At 40.3% G+C, this 23,343-nt stretch overlaps 2 protein-coding genes across 2 annotated transcripts in view; one reads left to right on the forward strand and one right to left on the reverse strand.

The window, feature by feature from the left end:
- Window positions 1-23,343, forward strand: part of SPTLC2 (serine palmitoyltransferase long chain base subunit 2) — a 109,521-nt gene that overhangs the window by 50,525 nt on the left and 35,653 nt on the right. The window lies entirely within an intron of this gene.
- LOC136142977 (small ubiquitin-related modifier 1-like) lies at window positions 1,561-21,887 on the reverse strand. Its single transcript, XM_065901274.1, has 2 exons — window positions 21,590-21,887; window positions 1,561-1,625 (listed from the first exon to the last, which is right to left on the reverse strand). The coding sequence occupies exons 1-2, from the start codon at window positions 21,885-21,887 to the stop codon at window positions 1,561-1,563; spliced, it is 363 nt and encodes a 120-aa protein (XP_065757346.1).

Genomic DNA, 23,343 nt, shown 5'->3' on the forward strand with positions numbered 1-23,343 from the left:
GCAGGCCCAGCGGCCATGGCTCACGGGCCCAGCCGCTCCACGGCATGTGGGATCCTCCCAGACCGGGGCACAAACCCGTGTCCCCTGCATCGGCAGGCGGACTCGCAACCACTGTGCCACCAGAGAAGCCCTTCAGGGTCTTTCTTGAATTGTATAATTTTATGTGAAGATGTAATTCACTGTGTAGTGATGTTTTGTTCCCATAGTATTTAAAAGCTGCTGTTTCCGTGAATTAGTGTCCTTGATTTAATGCCTTTTAAAAGAGTTTCTAATTTAACATACAGTATATAATAAAGGTCATCCTGAATCTATTTATTCTGTCTTTGCTGGGATTTGTAGTCCAAACTAGATTCTCTGACTAAAACATACTCAAGTGAACCAAGTGATGTTCGCTTTCTGATATTTGACTTTTATATCACTAGAGGGCAGTGTTGACTACAGAAAAGTTATAATAAAGGGGAGCAATTGGGTTTTTTTGTTTTGTTTTTTCACTTTGAGAAGAATCTCCATTGTGAGTGTGAGACATACATTTGCTTTTTTAATGCTTCTAAAATCACTTTTGCTCTAGTGAAATATTTCATGTTATCAGCCTTGAGCTCTCTACTCTTCAGCTGTATAATATTTTGTGGTAAGATTGATCTGGTTTGCATTGAAAAATAAGAAAAAAGTAGTATGTCTCATTTTCATTGATTTAAGCCTGTTTTCTTAAATCAGAATTCTCCCTTAATGTTTTTTCTGATCTGTGGTACATGCATCCTTGTTATCTCTTGGGAGTGTTGATCATTTTTAGTTTCATAAATTGATTCCTTGGGGAAGAATATAATTCATTAATGTCGTGAACAACACATGGAGCCTTGTGAGAAGCTCCCTGCTAACAAAGCTACAGCATTATCTTCTCTCTCTCATATAAGGTATTACTAGAAATAGCATGCTTTGACCTGAGTGTACATATATGCTCATATATGTAAATGTATGTGTATCTATGCTTATATATATATATGTACATAGCTAGCACTTAGCTAGTTATTTGCCATAGGTGCATCAGCCTTGTTGATTCAGCACACAGATTTAGGTGACTGAAAAACGAATGGTAACAGCTCTCAAAGTTACCTTAGATAATTTCTTTGCCCTATCCTAGAGCATGGGTCCATGTGATGCGTGACCTCTGGATAAATGACTTATCTGTGCTAAATAATGAAATCTAGGCTCTACTGGTAGACAGAAAATGAAATATGGTAATTAGATATAGACTTTGGGTTAGCACTCATTTTCCAGTTTATCTATTGCCTCTCTAACCACCCCCTAAGCTTAGTGGTGTGAAACAACAGCCATCTTATTATGCTCACAGATTCTGCGGGTCAGGAATTCGGTCAGGGCACAGCAGGGATAGCTTGTCTTTGCTCCACAGTGTCTGGGGCTTGAACTTGGAAGACCCAGGCGGCTGGGGAAGACTCTGATGGCTGGGGGCTGGGGTCATCTGGAGGCTTCTTCACTTACACATCACTTGGGCTGGAGTGACTTGAAGGCTGCGCTTAGCTGAGGCTGTTGACCAGAGCACCTTCACGTGTCCTTTCCATGTGGCGTGGGCTCCTCACAGCATGGAGACCGGGTATCCAGATAGGACCCTGCAGAGAGCAAGCATTCGCAAAGAACCTGCTGAAACCCCATGACCTTCTGTGATCTGTTGTTAACAAGCAAGTCACCAAGGCCAGCCCAGATTGCAGGGCATGGGGAATCAGACTCCACCGCAAATGGGAGGCAGGTCAAAGAATTTGTGGCCATTTTTAAAACTTGCCACTACCAGCCTTTAGATAATATATTTTAAAATTAGTCCCTAAAACTTTTAATTAGTGTGACAGACTTCTGCTGGTTATGTTGTTTCTCTCCCAGAATAGAGGATAAACCATTTCTCATAAAGCCTGCTACCTGATCCTATTTAAATTTGGCCTGATTTCTTTTAGATTTGAGTGGGTTAAGGCAATGCTTATTTTTATGACATCATTTTTTTTTTTTTTTTGCACTACACGGGCCTCTCACTGTTGCGGCCTCTCCCGTTGCGCGGAGCACAGGCTCCGGACGCACAGGATCAGTGGCCATGGCTCATGGGCCCAACTGCTGTGCGGCATGTGGGATCTTCCAGGACCAGGGCACGAACCCGTGTCCCCTGCATTGGCAGGCAGACTCTCAACCACTGCGCCACCAGGGAAGCCCTATGACATCATTTAATGCATCTTTTCATTGTCCTTGAAGAAAAAAGGTGGAACCAGACAGTAGCCCTTTGACTATGCCTTAAGATGACCTTTAAAAAAGAGGTATCTGCAATTATCTGAGTGTGATTTTATAATAGAAGTCACCTACCTCAAGAGAAACTTAATTTCATATGTCCAGAACATTGAATTTCATTAATTCCACAAACATTGAGTATCTCACTACATGTTAGACTCTCTGAATCAGAATCCATAGGCAGTGGGCATCCAAGCAGATCATTTGAATGAGGTGTATACTTGGGGGTTACTGGGGCTGTAGAGGGTAGTGGGCTGTTGTATTAATCCCAGAGATTACTGTACCATAGAAAAATTGAAGTTTTATTAATCATTCACCAAATATTTGAGTGCCTGCAGTGTGTAGTAGGTGCTGATTCATCAAAGAATAAAATACCCCCAAATTCCTGCCTTGCGGGGTTTCTAATAAGGGAAATAAATCATACAGTTGCTAGAAAGTGGTAAGTACTCTGGGAAAAAGCAAGAAAGGTAGGTATTGAGGAGTTCTGGAGACACAGTTTGTAATTCTAAATAGGGTGGTCATTGAGAAGGTAAGATTGAGCGAGGTGGGAATTTAACCCTGAAAATCCAGGGCTAGAAGGCCCCGAGATGTAGGTGACTCCATGTTCAGCAATAGTATGAAGGCCACTGTGGCAGGAGCATAATAGTATAGGTAGAGTGCCTGAGGATGAGTGAGTGAGGTGAGGACAGCGGGGAGACTCTTGTCCTGCAGCGGTGTTAGGTTGATATGAAAACACAGACACACTGGTTCTCTTGCCTTGTCTAGTATCAAACTCAAATTCTTGAATAGTTTCTGTGGGCTTTTTAATATTGGCAGGCTTGTGGCCTGTTTCAGATAGGTTAAGAATTTTACTGCCCCTTCAGCTTTCATGAAAAGTACAGAATATAATATACCCATGATTATATTTTGAAGAAATTTGTCTAGAAAGAGTCAGATTTGCCTAAGACCTATACCAGTGGTTTTCCTTTCAGTGAATTTCAGTAGCACTGTGAGTTGGGAATGGGGGAAGCAAAGTGTAACCCATATATGAACAGAAGAGACTGCTATATGATAATGATATTGCAAATGGAAGAACTCTTTCTTTACTTTGTGGTAAATATCTCACATATGATTTCTATTTAGGAATGAGAGGGGAAAAGATCATGTAATGTTAGGGTTTGGTCCTAGATTTAATGTTGGTTTAAGGGAATATTAAAAGTAAGAAGCTGGTTTTCTTGTCATGTCCTTACTATTATTCTCTGACTTTTGTTACCAGGCATACAAATATTAAGCATTATTTGAAAAAGCTCTTTTTTTTTTTTAAAAGTATTTATTTATTTATTTATTGTGGTACATGGGCCTCTCACTGCTGTGGTCTCTCCCATTGTGGAGCACAGGCTCCGGACACGCAGGCTCAGCAGCCATGGCTAACGCACCCAGCCACTCCACAGCATGAGGGATCTTCCCGGACCGGGGCACGAACCCGTGTCCCCTGCATCGGCAGGCAGACTCTCAACCACTGTGCCACCAGGGAAGCCCGAAAAAGCTCATTTTTGACATAATATCTTCTCCTTCTTGTAAGACATAATAGTTTTATATATTGCATGTTTTAAATTTCTCTGTTGTGTAAACTTATTTCATCATAAACAGTCCTTCCTGTGGGGCCACTCCAGAAGCTTTTCTCACCAAACAGGATGCCGAGCCAATGGAATTCCCTTGCAGATGGGACTAAAGACAGCAAAGAGTCACCAGGAACTTGATTTCCTTTATTTATTTATTTTTTCCTCCTGTTTCAGTTTCAAATAATTCAAAGAATTATAGGACTAGAGGCTTTAAATAAGCTGCAATTAGCACAGCATTTATTTATTTTTATACAACCAGTTCTTTTTAGTTATCTCTTTTATACATATTAGTGTATACATGTCAATCCCAATCTCCCAATTCATCCCACCACCCCATCACCCACCCCCACTTCCCCCCTTGGTGTCCATACGTTTGTTCTCTACATCTGTGTCTCTATTTCTGCCTTGCAAACCGGTTCATCTGTACCATTTTTCTAAATTCCACATATATGTGTTAATATACGATATTTGTTTTTTCTCTTTCTAGCTTACTTCACTCTGTATGACAGTCTCTAAGTCCATCCATGTCTCTACAAATGACCCAATTTTGTTCCTTTTTATGGCTGAGTAATATTCCATTGTGTATATGTACCGCATCTTCTTTATCCATTCATCTGTCGATGGGCATTTAAGTTGCACCCATGACCTGGCTATTGTAAATAGTGCTGCAATGAACAGTGGGGTGCATGTCTCTTTTTGAATTATGGCTTTCTCTAGGTATATGCCCAGCAGTGGGATTGCTGGGTCATATGGTAATTCTATTTTACATTTTTTAAGGAACCTCCATACTGTTCTCCATAGTGGCTTTATCAATTTACATTCCCACCAACAGTGCAAGAGGGTTTTTCTTTTCTCCACACCCTCTCCAGCATTTGTTGTTTGAAGATTTTCTGATGATGCCCTTTCTAACAGGTGTGAGGTGATACCTCATTGTAGTTTTGATTTGCATTTCTCTTATAATTAGTGATGTTGAGCAGCTTTTCATGTGCCTCGTGTCCATCTGTATGTCTTCTTTGGAGACATGTCTATTTAGGTCTTCTGCCCATTTTTTGATTGGGTTGTTTGTTTTTTCTTAATATTGAGCTGCATGAGTGGTTTACATATTTTGGAGATTAATCCTTTGTCCGTTGATTCGTTTGCAAATATTTTCTCCCATTCTGAAGGTTGTCTTTTCATTTTGTTTATAGTTTCCTTTGCTGTGCAAAAACTTTTATGTTTCATTAGATCCCATTTGTTTATTTTTGTTTTTATTTCCATTAGTCTAGGAGATGGGTCAGAAAAGATCTTGCTGGGCTTCCCTGGTGGCGCAGTGGTTGAGAGTCCGCCTGCCGATGCGGGGAACACGGGTTCGTGCCCCGGTCCGGGAGGATCCCATGTGCCGCGGAGCGGCTGGGCCCGTGGGCCATGGCCGCTGGGCCTGTGCGTCCGGAGCCTGTGCTCCGCAGCGGGAGAGGCCGCAACAGTGGGAGGCCCGCGAACCGCAAAAAAAAAAAAAAAAAAAAGATCTTGCTGTGATTTATGTCAAAGAGTGTTCTTCCTATGTTTTCCTCTAAGAGTTTTATAGTGTCTGGTCTTACATTTAGGTCTCTAATCCATTTTGAATTTATTTTTGTGTATGGTGTTAGGAAGTGTTCTAATTTCATTCTTTGTACATGTAGCTGTCCAGTTTTCCCAGCACCACTTATTGAAGAGACTGTTTTTTCTCTGTATATCCTTGCCTCCTTTGTCACAGATTAGTTGACCACAGGTGTGTGGGTTTATCTGTGGGCTTTCTATCTTGTTCCATTGATCTATGTTTCTGTTTTTGTGCCAATACCATATTGTCTTGATTTTGTAGCTTTGTAATATAGTCTGAAGTCAGGGAGTCTGATTCCTCCAGCTCCGTTTTTTTCCCTCAAGACTGCTTTGGCTATTCGGGGTCTTTTGTGTCCATACAGATTTTAAGATTTTTTGTTCTAGTTCTGTAAAAAATGCCATTGGTAATTTGATAGGGATTGCATTGCATCTGTAGATTGCTTTGGGTAGTATAGTCATTTTCACAATATTGATTCTTCCAATCCAAGAACATGGTATATCTCTCCATGTGTTTGTGTCATCTTTGATTTCCTTCATCAGTGTCTTATAGTTTTCTGAGTATAGGTCTTTTACCTCCTTAGGTAGGTTTATTCCTAGGCATTTTATTCTTTTTGTTGCAATGGTGAATAGGGTTGTTTCCTTAATTTCTCTTTCTGATCTCTTGTTATTAGTGTATAGGAATGCGAGAGATTTCTGTGCATTAATTTTGTATCCTGCAACTTTACCAAATTCATTGATTAGCTCTATTAGTTTACTGGTGGCATCTTTAGGATTCTCTATGTATAATATCATGTCATCTGCAAACAGTGACAGTTTTACTTCTTTTCCAATTTGTATTCCTTTTATTTCTTTTTCTTCTCTGATTGCCATGGCTAGGACTTGCAAAACTGTTGAATAATAGTGAGAAAAGTGGGCATCCTTGTCTTGTTCCTGATCTTAGAGGAAATGCTTTCAGTTTTTCACCATTGAGAATGATGTTTACTGTGGGTTTGTCGTATGTGGCCTTTATTATGTTGAGGTAGGTTCCCTCTATGCCCACTTTCTGGAGAGTTTTTATCATAAATGGGTGTTGAATTTTGTCAATAATCTTTTCTGCATCTATTGAGATGATCATATGGTTTTTCTCCTTCAGTTTGTTTATATGGTGTATCATATTGATTGATTTGTGTATATTGAAGAATCCTTGCATTCCTGAGATAAACCCCAATTGATCATTGTGTACGATCCCTTTAATATGCTGTTGGATTCTGTTTGCTACTATTTTGTTGAGGACTTTTGCATCTATGTTCATCAGTGGTATTGGCCTGTAATTTTCTTTTTCTGTAGTATCTCTGTCTGGTTTTGGTATCAGGGTGTTGGTGGCCTCATAGAATGAGTTTGGGAGTGTTCCTTCCTCTGCAGTTTTTTGGAACAGTTTGAGAAGGATGGGTGTTAGCTCTTCTCTAAATGTTTGATAGAATTCACCTGTAAAGCCATGTGGTCCTGGACTTTTGTTTGTTGGAAGATTTTTAATCACAGTTTCAATTTCATTACTTGTGATTGGTCTGTTCATATTTTCTGTTTCTTCCTGGTTCAGTCTTGGAAGGTTATACGTATCTTTCTAAGGATTTGTCCATTTCTTCCAGGTTGTCCATTTTATTGGCATAGAGTTGCTTGTAGTGGTCTCTTAATGATGCTTTCTGTTTCTGCAGTGTCCATTGTAATTTCTCCTTTTTAATTTCCAATTTTATTGATTTGAGTCCTCTCCCTCTTTTTCTTGGTGAGTCTGGCTAAAGGTTTATCAGTTTTGTTTATCTTCTCAAAGAACCAGCTTTTCGTTTTATTGATGTTTGCTACTGTTTTCTTTGTTTCTATTTATTTCTGCTCTGATCTTTATGATTTCTTTCCCTCTACTAACTTTGGGTTTTGTTTGTTCTTCTTTCTCTATTTCTTCTAGGTGTAAGGTTAGATTGTTTATCTGAGATTTTTCTTGTTTCTTGAGGTAGGATTGTATTGCTATAAACTTCCTTCTTAGAATTGCTTTTGCTGCATCCCATAGGTTTTGGATCGTCGTGTTTTTGTTGCCATTTCTCTCTAGGATTTCCTCTTTGATTTCTTCAGTGATCTCTTGGTTATTTAATAATGTATTGTTTAGCCTCCATGTGTTTGTGTTTTTTACATTTTTTCCCTGTAATTAATTTCTAATCTCATAGCATTGTCAGAAAAGATGTTTGATATGATTTCAATTTTCTTAAATTTACCGAGGCTTGATTTGTGACTCAAGATGTGATCTATCCTGGAGAATGTTCCGTGCGCACTTGAGAAGAAAGTGTAATCTGCTATTTTTGGATGGAATGTCCTATTAATATCAATTAAATCTATCTGGCCTATTGTGTTATTTAAAGTTTGTGTTTCCTTATTAATTTTCTGTCTGGATGATCTATCCACTAGAGTAAGTGAGGTGTTAAAGTCCCCCACTATTATTGTGTTTTCATTGATTTCCTCTTTTATAGCTGTTAGCATTTGCCTTATGTATTGAGGTGCTTCTGTGTTTGCTCATACATATTTATAATTGTAAAATCTTCTTCTTGGATTGATCCCTTGATCATTATATAGTGTCCTTCCTTGTCTCTTGTAACAGTCTTTTTTTTAAAGTCTATTTTATCTGATACGAGTATTGCTACTCCAGCTTCTTTTGATTTCCATTTGCATCCCCTCACTTTCAGTCTGTATGTGTCCCTAGGTCTGAAGTGGGTCTCTTGTAGACAGCATACATTTGGGTCTTGTTTTTATATCCATTCAGCAAGCCTGTTTCTTTTGGTTGGAGCATTTAATCCATTCACATTTAGGTAATTATCGACATGTATGTTCCTATTACCGTTTTCTTAATTGTTATGGGTTTGTGTTTGTAGGTCTTCTTCTCTTGTGTTTTCCACTTAGAGAAATTCATTTAGCATTTGTTGCAGAGCTGGTTTGGTGGTGCTGGATTCTTTAAGCTTTTGCTTGTCTGTAAAGCTTTTGATTTCTCTGTTGAATCTGAATGAGATACTTGCCGGGTAATGTAATCTTGGTTGTAGGTTCTTCCCTTTCATCACTTTAAATATTTCATGTCACTCCCTTCTGGCTTGTAGAGTTTCTGCTGAGAAGTCAGCTGTTAACCTTATGGGAGCTCCCTTGTATGTTATTTGTCATTTTACCCTTGTTGCTTTCAGTAATTTTTCTTTGTCTTTAATTTTTGTCAAGTTGATTACTGTGTGTCTCGGTGTGTTTCTCCTTGGGTTTATCCTGCCTGGGACTCTCTGTGCTTCCTGGACTTGGGTGGCTATTTCCTTTCCTGTGTTAGGGAAGTTTTTGACTATAATCTCTTCAGATATATTCTCGGGTCCTTTCTCTCTCTCTCCTTCTCCTAAAACCCCTATTATGCAAATGTTGTTGCGTTTAATGTTGTCCCAGAGGTCTATTAGGCTGTCTTCATTCTTTTCATTGCCTCTCACTGTTGTGGCCTCTCCCGTTGCGGAGCACAGGCTCCGGACGCGCAGGCTCAGCGGCCATGGCTCATGGGCCCAGCTGCTCCGCGGCATGTGGGATCTTCCCAGACCGGGGCACGAGCCCCTGTCCCCTGCATCGGCAGGCAGACTCTCAACCACTGCACCACCAGGGAAGCCCTCATTCTTTTTTCTTTATTCTGTTCCGGGGCAGTGAATTCCACCATTCTGTCTTCCAGGTCACTTATCTGTTCTTCTGCCTCAGTTATTCTGCTATTGATTCCTTCTAGTGTAATTTTCATTTCAGTTATTGTATTGTTTATCTCTGTTTGTTTGTTCTTTTATTCTTCTAGGTATTTGTTCTTTAATTCTTCTAGGTCTTTGTTAAATATATCTTGGCATCTTCTCAATCTTTGCCTCCATTCTTTTTCCAAGGTCCTGTATCATCTTCACTCTCATTATTCTGAATTCTTTTTCTGGAATGTTGCCTATCTCCACTTCATTTAAGTGTTTTTCTGGGGTTTTATCTTGTTCCTTCATCTGGTACATAATCCTCTGCCTTTTCATTTTGTCTGTCTTTCTATGAATGTAGTTTTGGTTCTTTGGGCTGCAGAATTGTAGTTCTGCTTGCTTCTACTGTCTGCCCTCTGGTGGATGAGGCTATCCCAGAGGCTTGTGCAAGCTTCCTGATGGGAGGGACAAGAGGCTTGTGCAAGCTTCCTGATGGGAGGGACTGGTGGCGGGTAGAGCTGGGTGTTGCTCTGGGGAGGGCAGAGCTCAGTAAAACTTTAATCCGCTTGTCTGTTGAAGGGTGGCGCTGGGTTCCCTCCCTGTTGGTTGTTTGGCCTGAGGCGACCCAGCACTGGAGCCTACCCGGCTATTTGGTGGGGCTGATGGCGGACTCTGGGAGGGCTCACACCAAGTAGTACTTCCCAGAACTTCTGCTGCCAGTGTCCTTGTCCCCGTGGTGAGCCACAGCCACCCCCCCCACCCCCCGCCTCTGCAGGAGACCTTCCAACACTAGTAGGTAGGTCTGATTCAGTCTCCAGACCTACCTATGAGGTCACTGCTCCTTTCCCTGGGTCCCGATGTGCACACTACTTTGTGTGTGCCCTCCAAGAGTGGAGTCTCTGTTTCCCCCAGTCCTGTTGACGTGCTGCAGTCAGATCCCGCTAGCCTTCAAAATCTGATTCTCTAGGAATTCCTCCTCCCGTTGCCAGACCCCAGGTTGGGAAGCCTGACGTGGGGCTCAGAACCTTCACTCCAGTGGGTGGACTTATGTGGTATAAGTGTTCTCCAGTTTGTGAGTCACCAACCCAGCAGTTACAGGATTTGATTTTATTGTGATTGCGTCCCTCCTTCCGTCTCACTGTGGCTTCTCCTTTGTCTTTGGATGTGGGGTGTCTTTTTTGATGAGTTCCAGTGTCTTCCTGTCAGCGATTGTTCAGCAGTTAGTTGTGATTCCTGTGCTTTCGCAAGAGGGAGTGAGCACACGTCCTTCTAGTCCGCCTTGAGCACACGTCCCTCCCAAGAGGGAGTGAGCACACGTCCTTCTAGTCCGCCTTGAGCACACGTCCCTCCCAAGAGGGAGTGAGCACACGTCCTTCTAGTCCGCCTTGAGCTTGAGCAGCACAGTATTTTTTGGTTTGCTTTTTTCCCTGGGCCAGTTGCACTACCATCTATGGGTTCTAATCTCATTACCACACCCTTACCCCTTTGAGACTCAGATTCACTTTTCTGAACATACAGTGTTTGAAAGGTGTGTGTGTGTGTGTGTGTGTGTGTGTGTGTGTGTTTTAAGATCATGAATTTTTATATCTTCTCTAAGCTACTCTGTTATTGGAGCTGTTAGCATTTTATATATATATATGATCATAAATTTGAGGCACAATTTCATTTTTGAGACTGATTTAGGAACTTAAGGAGCTCATATATTACATCTTCAAAAGTATTTATTTTCTTCTTTCTTGGCCCAATATGGACCCTTGTGGATGTGTAGTGCACGTCTCTTGTTGCTGTACAACGATCATCTTTCCTGTCTTTTATTTTTAAATGTATATATTATTTCATTTTTTGAAACTTCCTGCAACTTCTGGAAACAAATGGACATTGTAGGGAAAAACAGGAGCATTCTAATCTTCCTTGGTGTTCTTGCTTTTCCCTGTTGGCTTTAAGGAACTGGGGGCTGGGGAAGAGAACTAAAAATTATGAAAAAAAAGTCACAATAATTTCAAATGTTTGTCCCTAAATTCTGTGATGTAGACCTGTAGTCATATGGCAGAGTTGATGTTTCTCATCATAATTTTTTTAATATTTATTTTATTTACTTATTTATTTATATTTTTGGCTGTGTCGGGTCTTAGTTGTGGCACGCGGGATCTTTCATTGTGGCTCGTGGGCTCTTCGTTGCGGCACGAGGGCTTCTCTCTAGTTGTGGCACATGGGCTCCAGAGCGCGTGGGCTCTGTAGTTTGTGCCGTGCACACTCCCTAGTTGTGGCATGCGGGCTTAGTTGCCGCGAGGCATGTGGGATCTTAGTTCCCCAACCAGGGATTGAACCCACATCCCCTGCATTGGAAGGTGGATTCTTTACCACTGGACCACCATGGAAGCCCCTCATCATAATGTTTTTAAATCGTTTTCTCATCCGTAAAACAATCACAAGCTTACATAAAAGTTGGAAGTACAGCCCAAAAAAACCTTTTTTCCTGAACCAGTTGAGAGTTAGTTGCTGATCTGAAGCCCCATCATCCCAAATGCTTTAGTGTGCACTTCCTACAGAACTGTAATACAACCGACCACAGCAAGAAATTTACACTAATATGTTGTTTAATTAACTAATATGCACATGTTATTAATTATTTCAGTAACTGATAATGATGCATTATCAGCCTCGGACCAGCATCCTGAGGCTGTGGATGTGGCTTAGAGTCACCTTTTGTACTTAGTTGTCACGTCTCTTTACTCTGCTTCAGTCACAGTTCCTCGGTCTTTCTTTGACTTCTGTGACGTTGACACTTTTAACAATTACAGGCCAGTTATTATACAGAATATCCCTCAATTTGGGTTCATCTAGTGTTTCCTCGTGATTAAGATTCAGCCTACGTATCTTTAACAGGAACAGCACAGAAATTACGCTGCTTTTTCTCATTGTATCCTCTCTTCATCTTCTCAACTAAATATATAACTGTCTTCAGGTTATGTAGGCCTGAAATCGTAGCCACATTTCCCCATGTCTAAGTCAAAATCTGTTGATTCTGCCTGTCACTTCTGCTTATTCCCGCTGCCATATGACTGTTTCAGGCCCTGACTCCCTGTTCCTTAAACAGTTGCACCACTCATAACTGCATTTTCCTTGCTCCAGTCTTTCCTGTACCACTTATTAATCTTCCTAACGTACAGCTTCTGTTGGTGTCTGCCTAAAGATGCCGAAATATAGAATAGCAGTCTTTAGTAACTCCTGGTTGCCTACAGATTAAAGTTCAATTCTTTATAGGATGTTTGAGATCCTCTATAGTTTGATTTTAGCTTACCCGTCTTTTCCTGTACCCTCATTTAAACCAGTTTGGTGCTTCTGACAGAATGCTCATCCTCCTGTCACCGAAATTCTCTTTATTCTTCACAACAAAGTGAAATGCTGTCTTTTATGACACCTTTGTGCTGATTCATGTTTTCCTTCCAAAAGCCATGTTTCACAACTTTATATCTCACATTTATAATTTTGTCTCACAGAGCCAGTGCTTAATGTTTGAACACAATGTTTTCTTCAAAGTGTGTAAGTCAATCAATAGACTTATACGATAGATGTTACAATTGTTGTCCCAGTCCTAAAATACTGAACATATAATGAAATCTCTAAGCCTTTTCATTGTAATTCTCTAAGCCTTTTCATGCAATTTTTAAAATGTAAATAAGATTTTTTTAATTTAAAAAATCTTTAACTTTTTAAACAATTTTTAAAGGTTACTTTCCATTTACAGTTATTACTAAATGTTGGCTATATTCCCTGTGTTGTACCCTACATTCTTCAGCCTATCTTACACCCAATAGTGCGTGCCTCCCACCCCTCACCCCTCTATTGCCCCCCCTTCATTGTAATTTTAACTGTATATCTCAAGTATTTTATGTTACTGAATTTCGATTTTTTTCTCTTTAACATGTCGCTAATTGGCTAATAATAGCATAATTCCAATGAGTATATGAAGTTTATTATTGCCACATTCAGCATGTCTAATAATTTTTGGTTTTGTCCTGAATGAATTAAATTTGAGTCCTGTGTATCTTATTAGTATTCATACTTTATTTTTTCTCTTCAGAGTCAGTAGATACCGTCTTAAGTTTATAAACAACACATTTTGAAATTACAAAATAGTCTTTAGGGAACTCCTTGGCAGTCCAGTGGTTAGGACTCGGTGCTTTCACTTCTGTGACCTGGGTTCAGTCCCTGGTTGGGGAACTAAGATTCTGCAAGCCACGCAGCGCAGCCAAAAAAAAGAAAAAAGAAAGAAATAGTCTTTAAATTTATAAAGATAACTAGCCACTAGAAGAATTTTAAAATAGTAGTATTACAAAAAGTGGTGGTGATTAGTGGAGGAAACATGGAAAGTAGGAGTACAGATGCCTTATCTAAGCACCATCCAGGCTTGACGGAAGAGGCAGCAGAGGTGTAGGTTTATTATTCAGCATTTTGGTACTAGCCACGCAGAGAGCCAGAAACAGAGCCTGGAACTTCTTGCTGGGAGTGGGAATGGAGGTGGCTGGGTGGAGGAGGGAAACTTCTTTTTTTTTTTTTTTTTTAAATAATTTTCTGTACTATTAGAATTTTATTTTACCAGATTGAATATGTTACTTTTATATTTAAAACTTTTTTTGTTTTAGACTCCAGAGTACATTAATAACTTACATGAAAGTAAATCCTGCCTAAGATAAGTTTGAAAGTAAGCCTTAAACATACACACAAATAGTCTGTGGTTGATTATTGATAAATGTTTTCATCTTTTTTGTGGGAAGACTTGTTATTCTTTGGTGATGAGAGTGTAGAGCCTTCAGAAAAGCTGCAGCATGCAGGGGCAGTTGAGATCCTTTCCCTACCCTACTTTGTAAGCACTCTTTTCTTCTTTCTCCCAGTCTTTTCCACATTTCCCCTCCAATTCCTATCCTTTTCTCAAAGAAGAGAGGGCTATGTGACTACAGTGATGGGTAGATACTGAGAGCCGTCTTGCCTAGGAACCACCTAAGAGCTGTCTTACCTAAGATAACAGTGGTTAGGAATTGTGTTTGTACCTTGAGTAGACATACTGAGTTAGAACAGGCTGGTGAGTAGAAAAAAATGAGACCTAGGAAATTCTGACAAATTACACAAGACATTTGAAATTCTAGATTTTACTTCACACATCACTAATCCACGTCCAGTAATAGAAATTTAGCTGTAAGATCTATTTATGAATCAAGGCAAAATGTCTGACCAAAGGAACTAAAATTGCGCTTTTCCATTTTCCAGAGTTGTGTTTTGATGTATTTTATTTCTGTCCAAAGATGTAGTTAATAACAAGCACAGCACCTAGCTTAGTGTCTGAAATCTAGTAGCCTTTTGATAAATTTGGTGAATGAATGAACACACACATGATCGAGAAATATTAGAAAATGGATGGGTTCTTAAAGTACGTTGCTTGTATACTTGAATGTTAAGCCAGAATGGCCAAATTGTGGAACAAAATAAACTAGATAGGTACATTTTACTAGATAAATTTTAATATGATGACAGAAATAACTTTCTCTGTAGAAAACTGCACTTTTTGTACTTCTTAGTATTGAAGGGAACTGAGAGCTCATTCAGGTGGCTGTTGGCATAAGGAGGAAGAAAAAGAATACCTTGGGCAGATAGAGGTTTAATTAAAATTCGGTTTGGCTCATTTGAATTAATTCCTATAATAGACTTGTTAATGAGGTGTTAAATGATCACCTTGAGAATCCCAAGAACTGTCAAAAGCTAATTAGAACTGAGAAGCTTTTTTTGTAAAGTTCTATTCAGATTCTCTGCCCATCCTTTTTTTAAAAAACTTTTTTTTTTTTTTTTAAAGCATTCCAGGATCCCCATGCTGAAGGGGCAGAACCCTTAAAGAAAACAGTCTTGAGAGAGGGTGGCGGTGGGAGTGGTCATAAAGAGAATTTCCTGCTTCTGGAGAGGGGGTGCTGACATCCGCTCGTTACCTTTGGCAGGCGGGCTTTTCATTTGGTTGAACCTGGGTACCCTTCTTTCCAATCCCTATGCTTTCTGAGCCTAGGAATATTTGGGTTCCTCTTTATTATTATGTATCTGCTTTTATGTAATTTGTTTATTTCACTATTAGAGATTCATCTAAGTAAAAATCAAGTTTTCTAAAGAACACAGTTTAATTCTTAGCCACAGTACAGTTTAGCGGTATATTTAATGCTGGAGAGTAGATTAGATCCCTCCTTTCTTGTAACTTACAGCCTAGAACACTGTTGAGAAATATTTAATTCTTCATTTATCAAACATTTCTCAAGCACTTGCTCTGTGTCCTGTGGTGGGTATGCTGTTGAGGGGTACAGAGTTGAACAATACATGATCCTTGCCTTTGAAAATGTGTATAGTCTAGTGGTAGGGGTAAGATTCCAGAAAGGACTGGTTTCAGAGCCACAAATAAATTCTTCTTTTGTTCAGCTTCCCCTTTTCTTGGTTTCTCTCCTTCCTTCTCCTCCTCCCTCACCCCCACCCCCAAAAAACCCCCTTAAACTTCCTTAAATCCAGCTAATTATTTGAAGCAAATTCAGATCTTATAGACTTTATGTTTCTTACTAATTTTTCTATCTAAATGGATTTTTCCTATGGAATATATATCACTTTAGTAAATTACCAGCAATCAAAGAAAAAGATTTTCTTTCTGTAAAGTAGCCTCTTTATTATCTAGCAAAAAGGGCTTTTTAACGAATGGCTAAAGCCTTCTGAAATCAGCAAGCAGTATAACCACTTTACAGGTAGAGAAAATTGAGCTCACACACAAGATAAGTTTTCTCAATATTTTGTCTTCAAGTAGAATGTGGCTTTCCTGAACTCCATTCACTTCATAATCTATTTTTAATTTTCTGATTTCTTGTCTGCGAATTTTCAAAAAAACAGCTAAGTTTAGTTGTGAGTAATCGCCCCTACAAATGAAAGCCTACCTCTTTCCTCTCCATGGATCAGTAACCCCTTTAACCTCCCTCTCTGCTTCAGAAATCTATCCTGAATACTCAAGAGCTTTTGTAGCACGGTCTGTCTATTACTTCTTCCACTCCCATTTATTTCTTCCAAATCCAGTGCTAATAAAAATTTCTCGCCACAAGAGGGGTCTCTCCTTTTGCGTCTTGTTTCAGAGTTTGTTTTAAGCTGGCTGTTAAGATGCCCACAGGCAGCAGGCTGGAAGCTAACCTTTGAACAAATGTAGACTTGTTCATTTAGTAGAATGTTGTTATTAATGCACAACATAAATAAGGAGTTTGAGGATGTTCCCCTTGGACAGGAAAGGAGCCCCGAAGTCGATGCCCCTCATATTGGAGAAGATGTGGTAAGATGATATAAGGGAACTAAACTCTTAATTAAACTACTGTGAATCACATTATTATTATTTTTTTAAGATTGAAGTGGGTGAACTACCTTAGTTTTATTTCATAATAAAATTAATTTTAAAGATTTTTTTTCCATGATTTGATTTGTTCATTTACTGTTTGGGTGAGATGAATGACCATTTCTTCTCATCACTTATAATTTGTCAGCTTTATAGCCCAGTCTCTGTTTTGTTTGTTGAAGAGGAATAACTTTCTCAATCTTTTCTTTTTTAATATTTATTTTATTTATTTGGTTGTGCCGGGTCTTAGTTGCAGCAGGCGGGCTCCTTAGTTGCGGCTCATGGGCTCCTTAGTTGTGGCATGCGAACTCTTAGTTGTGGCATGCATGTGGGATCTAGTTCCCTGACCAGGGATCGAACCCGGGCTCCAGGCATTGGGAGCACAGAGTCTTAACCATTGTGCCACCAGGGAGGTCCCTTTCTCAATATTAACACAGTTGGAATTGCTTTTTTCCCCCCAAATTATTTTTTTATTTGTCTTTTCTTTAATTTTGGCTGCACTGTGCAGCATGTGGGGTCTTAGTTCCCTGACCAGGGGTCAAACCTGTGACCCCTGCGGTGGAAGCACAGAGTCTTAACCTCTGGACCGCCAGGGAAGTCCCTCCCCCAGAATTATTTATTTTTTATTTTTTTTATTTTTTTGCATTACGCAGGCCTCTCACTGTTGTGGCCTCTCCCGTTGCAGAGCACAGGCTCCAGACACGCAGGCTCAGCGGCCATGGCTCACGGGCCCAGCCGCTCCGCGGCATGTGGGATCTTCCCGGACCGGGGCACGAACCTGTGTCCCCTGCATCGGCAGGCAGACTCTCAACCACTGCGCCACCAGGGAAGCCCTGATTTTTTTTTTAATTGTCACCTGTGGTTTAGAAAAAATAAATTATCTAAATACTTGTATCTGCCTGCTATCTACGTTGACGTAGATACGTGGAATGAGTTCCAGAAGGATCTCATTAAGGTGTACTCTTTTAAGCCCCTGTTTTCAAACTTTGTCCATGGACCACCTGTGTCAAAGTTACTTTTAGTATGGTGGTTCCTAACCTTGGTCACACACAGGAAAGCTTAAAAATTCGTAATAATGACAGTGTCACGCCCCTTTGCAGACCCATGACTATCTGGGGGTTGAGGCTCCTGCAGGATGTTATTTAAAAGCACCCCAGATGATTCTAATGTGCAGCCAGGGTTGAGCACCACAGTTATAGAGCTTGTTAAAAATGAGGATTCGAGTCTGTTTCACCTGACCATGAGTCTTGGTGGACAAGGCCTTAGACTATGCATTTTAAATAAAATCTCAATTAATAATGCAAACTTTTAAGAGATTTGAGGATTCTCTCTCTTTTTTTCTTGAGCTCGTTTACATCAATGAGAACCAAAAGCAACTCTACTGATTGGTGGTAATTGGGGAAAAGAAAGGAAATTGGAAGACAAGATATTTGATCTGTTTTCTTTTAAAAGAAAAATAAGGGAAATATTGGCCTGCGGAACAGGAGTTTGGTGGTGATGTTAAGTTGCCAATTTTCATTGTTTTTGGAAATCTAAATGCATTGCTGCTTCCTTCTAAAGAGCTGGTGATCCTTGCTGAATGAATCAGTGGCATAGGTGAAGTTAGAACAAATTAGGAGAGGGAAAAGAGACAACTAAGGATTCAGAGACCTATGTTCAGGCCTCTTAAGGATGGTTGGAATTATTTTGTTTTAATGCTACTTGTATTTTTTATAGCCTATTAATTCAGATTCTCAAATTTTGTACGTAACCTACAAAAGGCCTTGCTCACTATATACTCTTTTTTTAAAATGTTCAATCCTAATCAGTTTTGTGAAATTCTTACTTATTGCCTTGCCTTCTGCCTCTGAAACTAGTTTAATTCCAAGCCTCGCCTTCACCAGTGATTGCTGTATTTGCTAACCCTCTTCATCTGTCCGTTGGTGCTTGACCACAGTACGCATATTTCCTCATCCCTTCATTTCTGTCTAAAAGTAGCTTGTGATATGTTCCAGTACCAAAGGAGGACAGTAGGACAGTCTGGACAAATTAAGCCTTTCTGTCCTAATTGTGAGCTGGCACCCTTTAAAACTCAGTTCCTTAATTTTTCAGAGGCACTTGGCCTCTTTTCTTCCTTTTGTTTCTGGTTCTGCGTTAGCAACCATTTTAAAAAATTCTTGATTATATTGAATCAACAACTTAAAGCCTTGGCCCCTGCTGCTTGTTGCACATCCTGTGGCAGTCCTCAGGAAATCCTAGTTTTGGGCATTAAAACTAATTAAAGGATTAAACTACTACTAGGGAGAGGGTGATAAACAAGTGCTTGTGACAGGAATTCACTGTGCAGTGCTTGGTGTTAACGAGCTGCTCTAGCTGTTGAGAGAAATAGCAGTAGTAATAATGGGAGAGTAGATTCAAATACTTGTATGCATTCTTGTAGGGAGATAAAGAACCAAAGGGCTTCTTTAGAACAGTATCCCTAGGGTAGGGAGGGGCGGGCTGTCTCCTTTGATGTTCATTAACTTAACAATTGCCCAAGCTGAGCACTTTGATATTTGTTGACAGTCTAGCAAAACAGGGGCTGTGTCTAGAAGATGGTAAACCTAGTTCCCACTCATTTTGCTTCAGTGTTCCAAAGTTACTGAACTCTTGCTTCCTGAAAGTCCCTTATAAATATCCCTTTTACAAGACTGTTCACTGGAGCAGAAAGGTACATTTATTTTCCTCTGTTCCCTGGAACTCTTTAAGAGCCTAACGGGAAGATTGTCTAGTGCCATTTAATTGGGACTTAAGTGTTATTAAAGTCAGTCTGCCCTGCCTTTTAGCTAATATTTCTTTTACTTTTGTTTTAGGTAACATTTTAATTTTTATTTTATTTATTTAATAAATTTATTTATTTTTACTTTTGGCTGCATTGGGTCTTCATTACTGCGCACGGGCTTTCTCTAGTTGCGGCTAGCGGGGGCTACTCTGTTGCAGTAGGCGGGCTTCTCATTGTGGTGGCTTCTCTTGTTGCGGAGCATGGGCTCTAGGTGTGCAGGCTTCAGTAGTTGTGTCATGTGGGCTCAGTAGCTGTGGCTTGCAGGCTCTAGAGCACAGGCTCAGTAGTTGTGGCGCACGGGCTTAGTTGCTCTGCAGCATGTGGGATCTTCCCGGACCAGGGCACGAACCCGTATCCCCTGCATCGGCAGGTGGACTCTCAACCACTGTACCACCAGGGAAGCCCCGGCAGGTGGATTCTTAACCACTGCACCACCAGGGAAGTCCCAAGGTAACATTTTTAAATAGGATACTTTATTCTTCTTTGTCTGAGGTCATGTGAAAAACATGAATAGATAAATTCAAGTTCCAGCATAGTGTGGTTTTAAAAATAGCTTCATTGATGTTTTTTTTACATCCTATGCTCTATTCTCTCTTCCACCACTACTTCCTTCTCCAGTCCCTTTTGGTATTTTAAGATATTTTTAGATATAATGATGTTAATTTTCATCTACATCTCTGCAGGTGTTCATGTAGAAGTTAAAGAACTAAGGATGACCATAAAGGTCAGTTGATCTGTGTGTTTGCTGGCATTCTTTTGTCTCTCTTGCTCCTTCCAGGAGGCCGTGAGTTGCTGCTCTTCATGATGCATCCTGACTGGATACTTGTGACAAGTACATAATTTATTGATCTAGAAAGTGCTGTGGTGAGAGTTGAGAGCGTTGTCTGCTGCTTTGCCCCCTCACTTTAGAGCTGTTCAAAGAGAGTGACTACTGATGATTTAGAAAGATGAATGAAGAAGAGACTGATTCTTTAACGAAGAAAACTTTAGGACCCAGTTAAGGATTAATCCCTCTTCTGCCCAACTCACCAACTACGGTATCATCTAAATGTGAAAAATATATATATCATGAAGTAGAAGTTCCTTCATGGTTTAACCTTGTTAATTATCAATATATTTCTGTTGGCATGAAAATCAATTTCAGTATCTATACATTTGTAAGATTCATAAAATAAGCAAAAATTATCAAAATTTTAACAAGTACCAAATATTTGCTACTACTTGTAGAAAAGGTTTTTCCCCCCATTGTTACCTTTACTTATTCAGTTTTTTTTAACAAGTATTTTGTTTATTTTAATGAAGCTGGTACAGACAGTGTCCATTTAAAACCCATATCCCAGGCCAAAAAGTACCAAAAAGAGCAGTGTTCTGTTGTATACACTTCTGCATGAATAACTTTAACTGCTAATGAAAAGTAGAACTTTTCTGGGATCTTCAAGCAAGGTTTTTCTTTCATCTTAAAATGCTTTCTCTGCAGTGAAGCCATCTTTGGAGTTAGTCATTATTCTCAGCACCTCTGTCACCTTGACTCCAACCTGATATTCCTGTTCTTTTGGTGCAGACCCTCAGATTTTAAAAGTAGCTTTAAGTTAAGGAAAGGGCATTTTTCCATAGTTCAGTTCTCTGAAAAACTTCCATCTCCCACTGAAAGTCACAGTCCAGGAGTGAAGCAATCACATGCTAGAACTTCAGGGCCAATTGGAAAGTCATTATGAACACTCGCATTAGTCGCTGTTATTTATCACAAGCGTGCAAATGCACAGTCCTGGAAAAGGTGGCCTCTCTGTGCACACATGTAATTTTTAAAAAGGAGAGGGCAATATGAAGGGGGCTGAGGTTTGATCACCAAAAATCAGCACAGTGAAAACAAACAATAATGGATAATGGGCACTAGAATTCAAATTACCAGGTGTTTTAAAGAAATGGGGTGCCAGTTTTCAATTCTGTTTTGAACACTACATTACAAAAGAACTTTTTTTTTTTTTTTTTTGAGGTACGCGGGCCTCTCACTGTCGTGGTCTCTCCCGTTGCGGAGCACAAGCTCCGGACGTGCAGGCTCAGCAGCCGCGGCTCACGGGCCCAGCCGCTCTGCGGCACGCGGGATCCTCCCAGACTGGGGCACGAACCCGTGTCCCCTGCATCGGCAGACGGACTCCCAACCACTGCGCCACCAGGGAAGCCCAGAACTATTTTTAAAAATAAAAAAAGGATTGAGGGAGAAGAATTAAAAAATCTAAACCATTGAACGCTCCCATTTGTTTCTGATAAACTTCAATCACATCTTCTTCCTCCATTCCCAGTTCTTTTGGAGTGTGAGTATCAGCAATTCTCTGACCTTCAAAGAGAAACCTGAGTGAATTCATGGGAACTCCCTGTCTTTGACAGTATGATTCTTTGAGTTCCTTGTGATGCGTCATCATTTTCACCTTGAAGTGAATCTCACTGCTATCCTGTCTGATGACTTTGAGTTTAGTGTTCTCTCCTTCCTTCTTACCCCCCAAGTCCTCAGTTGAAGATTTTGCCTCCTGGTCAGACATGGTGACAGTGGCTTCCCCCAGGGTCTCTACCCAGCCGTCGCCTCGGGTAGGCAGAACCTTGCTCTAGGATTTACAAATCCATCTCTTCCCCACAACACAACACTATGGCTGGAGGGACTTCTGCTCTGCCTCCTACTTGTTCAGTTTTTAATTATTTAGGAAGCCTGCCTGCTCTTGTGGGGATGTATAGAGAGCATGGCTACAAGATTTTTTATTCTAAGATATTTGCTGCTATATGTGATTTTGAGTAATGTCTCCCATTCAGTTTTTCCTGAACAACACCCCATCAGTGACAGGGTGCTCTGTTCCCGGGTCCTAGAGAGCTGTTTGTTTTTGCAGTTGATAAAGGATAAAAGAAGTAGTCGGTCATTTTTATATTTGACGCGGGAAGTGGTTCTTATCTCTTCTTTATAACCAAAACCATTTAAGTGAAGTACAGTAATTACATGGGTTAGTATTCTTTCCACTTATATGCTTACACTGCAAACGATAGGACCGGGGATTGTGGCCATTTGCAGAGAGAAGTAGAAAAGAGAGTAGAAGATAAGTGGCTCTAACAGCAGTTAGAAATTGTTCTTAACTTCTAAGTAAAAGTATGGCCATTATTCAAGAAAATTTTCTGTTAAGTATCATCTAAGTCCCATTGGACCTGGAATAACTTGGTCAAATGAATAGATTGCTGTCTCTTGGAGAGGGTTCCACGCTTTCTAAGGCATCAGTGCTAAAATCATTATCATAAAGCATTTGCTGGGCTTTCCTTATGCAGTATTTTTACAGGGAGGTAGAGGGAAAGAGGGAGAGAAAGATGTTATAAGGAATCAGCTCATGCAGTTATAGAGACTGACAAGATTCAAGATCTACAGCAGGCAAACTGGAGACCCAAATGATCTAGTCCAGATACCATCAGTCTCAAGATCCAGGAGGAGCTGACGCTTCAGTTCAAGTATGAAGGCAGGAGAAAAAAAAAAAAAATGTCACACCTTAACAGGCAGGAGGAATTCCTTCTTACCTGGGGGGACCTTTTTGTACTATTTCAGCTTTCAGCTGATTGGATGTGGCTCACCCACATAGGGCAGTCAGCCAATTTAAATATTACTCTAATTCAAAACACCCCCAAAGACACATACAGAGTAATGTTTGACTAAATATCTGGGGCCCATGAAGCCTAGTCAGGGTGTTACATAAAATCAGCCATCACGGGGACTTCCCTGGTGGTGCAGTGGTTAAGACTCTGCACTCCCAATGCAGGGGGCCTGGGTTCAATCCCTGGTCAGGGAACTAGATCCCACATGCATGCCGCAGCTAAGAGTTCACATGCCACAACTAAGGAGCTGGCAAGGCGTAACTAAGGAGCCCGTGAGCCACAACTAAGGAGCCCCCTGGCTGCAACTAAGGAGCCTGCCTGCTGCAACTAAGACCTGGTGCAACCAAATAAATAAATAAATAAATATAAATA

This window comes from Phocoena phocoena, chromosome 2 (assembly GCF_963924675.1).
Source record: "Phocoena phocoena chromosome 2, mPhoPho1.1, whole genome shotgun sequence".
NCBI lineage: Eukaryota > Metazoa > Chordata > Mammalia > Artiodactyla > Phocoenidae > Phocoena > Phocoena phocoena.

Bases quoted from the DNA above. Each gene is read 5' to 3' on its own strand.
- LOC136142977 (XM_065901274.1), bottom strand. From the start codon at position 21,887: ATGTCTGACCAGGAGGCAAAATCTTCAACTGAGGACTTGGGGGGTAAG. The intron at 1,626-21,589 runs GTTTAGATTTTT...TGCTCTCTGCAG, and splicing joins ACAAATGGGAGCGTTCAATG to GGTCCTATCTGGATACCCGG.